Below are 9,042 nucleotides of genomic sequence, written 5' to 3'. Positions count from 1 at the left end.
AAAGAATATGATTGAATGTTAATTTAGTAGCAAATCTTTAAATTGTACATTAAGCATACAGATAATCTAGTGATGATAAAATAAATAAGTAAAGTCATTTTTAAAAATACTTCATACTTTACAAGTTTAAATAAATAAATAAACAAATAATGACGAACGGGGAAAAGCTCATTCTTATTTTGCCTCATTTCCTGGTCTAGTCACGTGGTCTTCCAAGATGGCCGCGCCCACTAGATCTCGCAGACCAGTGAGTCAGTTTAAATAATCGTTAAGGATCTGTATATTGCTACCAACAGCTTGAAAGAGAGTCAGATGAGTTCGTAAGAAAGCTTATCTCCTCCTCAGCGCATCCGACATGAGCAAGAACGATTTGATCCTGTAAGTACTTCTTTTGTGAATTATTCGAAATCTTTAACTATCGCGGTCACGCCAGCATTTTGCTGACAGAACATTGACCTTATGAAACCTGCCTGTGTCACTCTTATGAAAGCATTTTATCATGTTAATCCCTTTAGCTTAATTTATGTTCTGTGTTATTCTTTCTTCTTCAAAATAGTCAAACCAGAACAAATATTAGATTTTTAACGTGTGTAGTGCGACGTGATAGCAGCATTAGCCCAGCTTTCTCCTCTATGGAGAATTCTCATTTAGAAACCTAGCAATTTAATACTTTCTCCCTGATATTATAGATGTCTGGTCTCGTCAGCATTTATTATAAGCTTGAACGAATTTTAAGGACAGTTCGGCATCAACACGGAAGTGATTTTTTTAAACTCATGCATAGATTAGTTGATGTGTTATACCTTAAATGTGCGCAGTATGAGAGACTTTTTACTGAGCAGAATAAACACTTGATCACAGCCACTTAATCATTTCCAGACAGAAACCTGATCTAATGGTTTAAAGGAGTTTAAAAGCAGTTCTACGTGTGCATATTATGTGTACAGTCTATCACCTGAAGTTAAGATTAACATACATATTTTCCAGCTAAATTTATTCTGGCTTTTCAGACAGTTGTGATGACTTGTGATCCCTTGATTCAACCGTCTTTTCTACTGTTGGTTGACGATAAGAGAGCAGAGGAGTGTTATCTGTCGTAATCACTGAGAGCAGGTCAGCTAGATGCCAAGTGAGACTGCAGACAGAGGGAGGGGTGTACCAGTATTTTAGATAACACAGGCATGCTATTGTCTTCTCTAGAGTCATGGATGCATAAATCATACAAATGCATATCATAATAAAGCTATTTCACTCGTATTCAGTGCTATACATTTATGATTGAATCATTCAGGATGTATGTTAGCAGCAGTTCTGAACAGATGGGAACAGCCAAACTGATGCTAACCTGCAGTGTTTTCCATCCAGCCCCAAGGACTTTCCTCAGCTGAAAAACGATGCTTTCCTGCGGGCAGCGAAAGGAGAAGAAACGGAGCATGTCCCAGTCTGGTGTATGAGACAGGCTGGAAGATACCTGCCAGGTACAAACCGCAGGTTGATGATATTATAACAAAGTATTATGTTTTCAAAACTCCTCAGTATGTAGAATTACATTTTTTCATGTTTTCCTCTCATTCTTGGATTTTGTTTTGTATCATGTTTTATGAGTTCATCAGGATGTCGTTCAGTCATCGTTATTCTTGTTCATCTTAAATCTCATCTGCAGAGTTTCGTGAGTCTCGAGCAGGAAAGCACTTCTTTGAGACGTGTCAGTCACCAGAGGCCTGCTGTGAGCTCACCCTGCAGGTAACACCCTAGATCAGGGGTGGCCAACGTTGGTCCTCAAGAGCCACAATCCTGCAGGTTTTCCATGCATCCCTGCACTGACACACCTGACTCAAACTAATGAGTCATTGTTCAAATCCTTATAGGCTGTTGGATCCATTTAATTTGAGTCAGGTGTGTTGTTGCAGGGATGCATGGAAAACCTGCAGGATTGTGGCTCTTGAGGGCCGACGTTGGCCACCCCTGCCCTAGATTCAGAGAAATGATAGCTTCCACTCTTTTGACATTCAGTCGCTATTTGTTTTTGCTGTAAATGTATTTATTATTTTAAAGCCATTTTCTGTTTAAAATAGGAACTTGATACATTTTTTCAGGTTTATCTTGGGTTTAATTGGTGTCATGTTCAGATTTAGATGAATTAGCATTTTGCATTCAGCCTTATTTACAGGTTTATTTAATTATTTCATGGTTTATTTTATAGTGATGCCATTTTTCTTAATCCCTTTTCAGCCTCTGAGACGTTTCCCTTTTGATGCTGCCATCATCTTCTCTGACATCCTCGTTGTACCACAGGTATCAAGACCAAACTTGGTTTTTAAAATGTTAACATGTTTCAAGCTTTTTTTTCCCCCCTCTCTTTAAACACTAATTTAAACATCTAAATATTTCAAACAAAGGTGGGAAATTCTGGGTGAGGATTTCACTTTGTTTTTTTGTGTTTTTCTCCTGAAACTCACGCCATCTGTCATGTGTCCATTGTGTTAAATGAAATTATACTGTCTCGGTCAGATTTTCTAGCAGCATACTGTGTTGACTGGGAATTTGCACAACTGAATTCTCACAGCGTTAAATCCTGTCTGCAGAATTTTAAGTTCCCAGCAGGAAACGACCGCTAACGCCATCTTGCATCCTGTCTCTTCTCTGAGCTCTCCAGCCTGTAAAAATCAGTTTAATGTTGACTATTTCCCATCAGTTGCTTTCTCACTTTCATTCCTTCCTTTCCACACCTCCCCCTCCAATATCCTCCTCCATCCCTTCACTGAATCAGCCTGAGCTGTGTATTTATGTCTATTTGCTGCAGCGTGACGCGGTGCCACAATGCAAAATGCTGTTGCACAGTGATGCTCCGAGATGTAAAAGAAGTTATTTAGTGCCGTTTCTCAGGCTCAGGATGCTGCAGAGCAACAGCGGTTTAAGGAATGTCCAGAATAAATGCAACAGTGCCATTAAAATAAATCAGAATCACAGAGTTTTAAGGTCAAAGTTATGTAGTCTCATTTTTTTGGGAGCATCTAAGCAGTCAAAATTGAAATTTGTCGATTTGCTCAAAAATATTTCTACAGTACCGTGGAAATGTCTCAAGCCAGCACTTCTTTCTTCATATACTATAAAACTTTCTGTTCTTTTCAAAGCAAACACCTCTCAATGTGCATTTTAGATTAACTTCGTTGAATTTTATTTATGTGATTTGGTGTCAGTATATTGCATTAGAGAAGCTGGAGACTTCTGTTACATTTCTCCATAAGCATCATGTTATATGTTCCTCCTCTCAGGCCTTGGGTATGGATGTCCAGATGGTGCCAAATAAAGGTCCAACATTCACAGACCCCCTGAAGGAGCCTGAGGATTTGCAGCGACTACGGCCCAAAGTGGACGTTGCCAAAGAGCTGGGCTACGTCTTCAAAGCCATCACGCTGACCAGACACAAGATAGAGGGCAAAGTGCCTCTCATAGGATTCACAGGAGCACCGGTTAGACACACTATCCACCAAATTATAGAAAAGTTTACACAGCTTTGCTGCATTAAGCTGAATTTGTATTTAGCTTTTCTTCCTCTTCCAACTTGTTGTTGCCTCCCTCCACAGTGGACACTCATGTCCTACATGATAGAAGGCGGCGGCTCCAACACCCACTCCAAAGCAAAGCGCTGGTTGTACCTCCACCCTGAGTCCAGCCACATGCTGCTGAGGATGCTGACGGATGTGATCGTTGAGTACCTGCTGGGACAAGTAGCAGCTGGAGCTCAGGTCAGGCCTTCTTACAACAAGACATATTTTCAGAGTTAAAAAGAAATCGATAAACTTTTTTCTACAACTGTGAGTTGTAAAACAGCTTCTCCTGCTATACAAGCACTTGATAGTTGATACAACAGTAAGACAAGTCATGCTGTAAAGTGGAGCGTATTGGAGAAATGGACATAAATATAATTTGCTGATTGTGGCAGCATTCCTTATGGAAACTACTTTATCAGCATAAAATACAGTTGAGGCAGCATTTTTTTTCTTTTTGGTATCTTAAAAATTGACCATAGCTGAGAACATGAACTAGGGTAATTACACAAAGTCCAGACAATGTGATGTCAGCAGACTAGTGTTGTTTTACTCTCTAATGTAAATAATTACTCGAGGACAAAGAGTACTTGCAATGTAAATAATCTAACAGTAGAGAAAGAATTTAACACTTTTTAAAAGTGAAATGTCTTGAAACACACATTTCAAATTGAGTAATAAAGTAAAAGTAATAACTATTCTGCACTTAATCATCCACGCTTCTCTACAAACATGGATTCACCATTTTTGAAGGATTTCCATTTTCAGCTGAAACAAAGAATCATAGAAGTATTTTATTAAAAATGAACCTGTATGTAAGAAAATTTAGTGTGAAGTGTTATAACTGTCCATGAAATCCAGTTCAGTCACTACAGAAATAAATGACCAAATAAAAGTTTGGACACACTATCCCATTAGATCTAAAGGGAAAATGCGTCCAAATCTTTGACTGGTGTACATAAAAAGTAGTTTAGTACATAAGTGATACAGAAAGGCAGACAGACTTCTACAGTTGTTTATTTACACATTTATATACATTACCATATAGTTTATAGTACTGCAAAAGCAGCCATTGCAACTACCAGCCTACAGTAAATGTAGGCCTATTAGAATAGAATTGTACTGGAGGCCTCGATGCTGATGGGATGTGTAGGTTAAGCTTATCAGCACACACTGACATCTTAGTTGTGCTGAAAGGGTACTCTGTTGACTTGTTTGATGCTAAATCTGATGCATTGGAGGACAGGGTTAATAGTTCCATCAAAGCTGATATTGTCCCTCTCAGCTGGATTTCCCAAATTCAGATGGCATCAATTGGTTTCTATTAATTCTACAAAGGGGAAAATGCACTTATACACATTTAAACACAGTAAAAATTGTATTGTAATGAATATTACAGTACGTGTTGTACAGTACGTGGTCACATGTTTTACAGAAAGGAACGATTCCCTGTTTTCTTCTCTGAATGTCCAAGATGGTCCTCAAATGAGGTTAAACTCTTTGTCCTGTGTTCTTCTTTATCATCCTGTGAACAAGGACATTGTGTACAATGCCTGTCCAAATTTAATCAGTAATGATTGCTGTTGGTCTTCTTTGACCTCCTCCTCGTCCACCATGTCTTACACAAACCTTTCCTTCTCCTGCCTCTTAAAGAGCCGCTTCAGTTTGTTAATTCACATGGAAACGTGGCCTCAACCAGAGCAACAGTCAGTGGAAAAGAGTTGGTTGGTTGTTTCAGGTCAGCTGTGTGTAAAGTTTCGGTGCATGCATAAAGAAAATGGGGAGTGTTGTAAAGGAGAGCCAAGGAAGCAGAAAACTGAAACCAATTATAGAAGGAAAAATCGGATGTTGATAGTAGAGGAAATGGGAAAAAAAACTTGCCAAAAACAGGAGTCAAAGTGACCAAACTTAAAAAAAAAAACACTGAAAGCAGCAGTATAGATTGGTGTCTAGAAAAGCCAAATGGAACCTATTATTAACACCTGAACAGAAGAGATCAGGTTTAAAATGAGCTCAAGTCATGGACTGTAAATGAATGCATGAAAGTGAAGTTCAACGATGGATCATAAATCTGCTTTAGAAAATCAAATGAACCTAAACTTTGGTTTTGCGCAGGTCCAATTAAACTTGTAGACGACACTAAGCTTTAAAACATGTCTTCTCCTCTGAAAATAAACAGCCCAGGTCATGGTTTGGAAATCTGTCTAAGTTTAAATTCGTGGTTCTAATTCAACAACAAACTGGGATTTAATTACAGAAGAATATTGGTGAATTTGTGTGAATCATAGCCTCCGTTTCTGTAATACTCAGACCAGCCTGTCTGGCAACAACAGCCATGCCAGCTTCAAAACTCACTTAAATCTTCTTCCTTCCCCATTCTGGTGCTCAGTCATAACACAATCAAGTTGTGTCATCTATGTCTATGTGCCTTAAAGTATTGAGTTGCTGCCTTATGATTGGCTGATTTAGCTATTTGTGTTAAACAGATGTAACTAAAAAAGTGTCCAGTGAGTGTAAACCAATTATTTATGTCAGTTAACTGGACTGTTGGGACTACTAAACGACAGTCTTCTTTGTGTCTGTTCTCATGCAGGTTGAATAAATTTTAAATTTCCTCTTCTGAATGTCCAGGCTTTGCAGGTGTTTGAGTCCCATGCCGGCATTCTGGGACCAGTAGAGTTTAAAGAGTTTTCTCTGCCTTACCTCCGAGACATCGCTCGCCGTGTCAAAGACAAACTAAAGGAGGAAGGACAGGATGTTCCCATGGTGAGAAGGACCACAATCAAACATGCTTTTTACAATAGTACAGGACATCCACATCAGCTGCAAACAAGTCAAGAGTTAAAGCAACTTTATTCATCAGTTGCATTTCTGTTTAATTTTTGGCTTATGAGTAGCTGCTTTACTAGTACTGTTAGGATGATGGTTACTGCTGTTATAGCGGAGTACCTGTAGGTGGCAGCATTTCACTATAAATGATGCATGAAGAAGTTTCTTTTAAGTTTCCTGCATGTGTGTTTGTGTTCCAGATTGTATTTGCAAAGGATGCTCACTACGCTCTAGAAGATCTTTCTCAGTCTCATTATGAGGTGGTCGGGCTGGACTGGACTATTGACCCACAATTAGCACGGTAATACACACACACACACACACACACACACATCTGATTTTCAAGTCTACTGTTTTGTGTTGAATCTTTGCTCTGCATTAAACACACCAAAGTAGCCTATGCTGCTTTAATCCAGCCCCTTCAGTTGTAGTCTGTGATACGGGAAGCAGCTGGAAGCTTACATCTGCATCAGGAGCAGGGATGGTGGGCCACACTGCTCTGCTCTCCTGGTTAATCATTACTGACCTGTTCCTCATCCTGGTTTGACTCTAAATGCAGGATTTAAGTCGGCAAACATCTCTGTTTTCTGCTCTACTCATCAAATACTTAACCTAATGGTTAAAGGATTAACTAGTGTGTGATGTGTGTGTTCAGGGAGCGCACTGGAGGGAGGGTCAGCCTGCAGGGGAACATGGACCCTTGTGCTCTGTATGCGCCAAAGGTAACCTCTTCTTGTACTTTTAGTGAAGACCAGTGTATAGACAGAAATGTAAAACTATGGAGCAACTCTGATTTGTTTTGGCTCGGTTCCTTGTTTATTGGCTTTTTATTAGGTACTGGCTTTTTCCAGTACCACATGTTCATTAAAGTGCAGCTTTTTGTATCATCACTTAGTTTGTTTTACCTCTACTGCAGTGGTTTGAACTACATTTAATATTTACACAAATTTCTTAAATAAACTAAAAAAGTCTTTTAGTTCTTAGTACTGGGCTCTAATCTTCTATATTCTTCTCCTCCAGGATCGCATTTCTGACATTGCAAAGAAGATGTTGGAGGGTTTTGGCACAAAAGGCTACATCGCCAACCTGGGCCACGGCCTCTACCCCGACATGGACCCAGAGAACGTGGGCGCCTTCGTGGAAGCTGTGCACCAGCACTCTAAAGTCATGATTAAACAGATGTAAAGACAGATGTGCCAAATGAATTAATGAAGATGCTCTAGTTTTCATTTTCCTTTTTTTTTTTTTAAATGTTTAATAGACTAAAGAGCTGACCATCTTTGATTCTGTATTTCAATGTTCTGTCATCCAGATTTTTAACTGTGAGACTGCACAAGAAGAAAAACAAAAACATTTCCATTTATTAATATTAAGTGAAAAACATTCAAATCAACATGCATTCCCATCTCCCGCAGCTTTTCAGGATAAACATGTTGGTTTTCTAAGACAAGATTTTCTCTTCATCTATAATGTGTTTATCCGACTAGGAGTAGATTATATCTTTGGATTAAAAAAAAAAGAGAGAATTTAGCTTGTAAATGTATACATGTATATACAGCACATCTTATGTGTTATGAGGTCACATTTGTTTTACTATTTTATCTGCTGGGAAAAATGATCTAAACCGCTTTGACTGCGATCATGTATGAAGTATTTTAATATTTTTGAAGCAGTCTCAGTTTTACTGCAGTGTTTCTGAATACAAAACATTTAAATCCATTTTAAAAATGAGCTCGTCAGAAAGCCAAGCAGCTTCTTTTTTAAAAAAAAAAACAAAAAAAAAAGGTTGTTAAACGGACAGTGCTGCAGTTATAAAAATGGATTTTTAAGGAAAAATGTCAGCATGTAGCTTCTGATCATTTCACTGCCTAACATCTTAACTAAACCAATCCCCTGCTGGATCGCAGCATGAAGAGCTTTTATGTCTTTTTCTTTTTTTTATCCCACTGATTGAAAATCTTTCAAGAAATAGAAATTTTTACAGCAAAGAGGCCTTATGTTGCTTTGTCTTTTATTTAGCCTGAATGTGATGATTTTTTTTCTTTTTTAATCTACACACACACACACACTGATTTAGCCCCCTTAAAAAAATTAATTAAGAAGTAAATGACATTAAAGTCCTGACTGAATGGTTGAGTGTGTTGAAGTGCCTGGATAGTTTGAACACACCCGTGGTTTTTCTTAATTTATTTGTTTTTTAAAAGGGAATGGGAGAGTGGGTCCCATTTTAATAAAGATATATTGTTATTTACTGTCATTTTTTAAATGTTTAATTCTCCTTCCAGTTTAGAGGAATCATACATGGTTTTAAATCTCTGGTATCCACCACTTTGCTCTTGTCTGAAGGAACCAAACAGTGAGTTGTTTACAGCATTGCTAATGAGGCTTTAGCCTACCTGTAACTGTCTGACAACCCCCGTGTTATCTCATCCCAAGAAGTGTTGTAGTCAAGCAAAATGAAAAGAAGCAGCATAAATATTGATCAGAATGTTACAATTCACTGCTAAAAGAATGGCCAATTTTAGTAATTATAGCACTAAACTATCCAGAGGATGTGGATTATAGGGGGTGTAAATCACAAGTTTGATCATAATATGATTTATCTTCCAAGAATTCAGTGTTTGCCACAGTTTATGCCACAAAATTATTTTAATTCAAAAGC

General features: G+C 38.2%; 1 protein-coding gene across 1 annotated transcript; it reads left to right on the top strand.

Annotated features, from left to right (window-relative positions):
- The first annotated feature begins 207 nt into the window (after window positions 1-207).
- Window positions 208-8,637, top strand: urod (uroporphyrinogen decarboxylase). The gene is made up of 10 exons (XM_041993126.1): window positions 208-378; window positions 1,366-1,478; window positions 1,664-1,743; window positions 2,233-2,295; window positions 3,276-3,473; window positions 3,588-3,749; window positions 6,183-6,317; window positions 6,581-6,681; window positions 7,036-7,102; window positions 7,401-8,637. Exons 1-10 carry the CDS (start codon window positions 356-358, stop codon window positions 7,563-7,565), a joined length of 1,107 nt encoding a protein of 368 aa, XP_041849060.1. The 5' UTR covers window positions 208-355; the 3' UTR covers window positions 7,566-8,637.
- Window positions 8,638-9,042: the final 405 nt, after the last annotated feature.

Source organism: Melanotaenia boesemani, chromosome 8 (genome assembly GCF_017639745.1).
Source record: "Melanotaenia boesemani isolate fMelBoe1 chromosome 8, fMelBoe1.pri, whole genome shotgun sequence".
Classification (NCBI taxonomy): Eukaryota; Metazoa; Chordata; class Actinopteri; order Atheriniformes; family Melanotaeniidae; genus Melanotaenia; species Melanotaenia boesemani.
The sequence above is the reverse complement of the archived record's forward strand: the minus strand, read 5'-3'. Positions and strand labels throughout refer to the sequence as shown.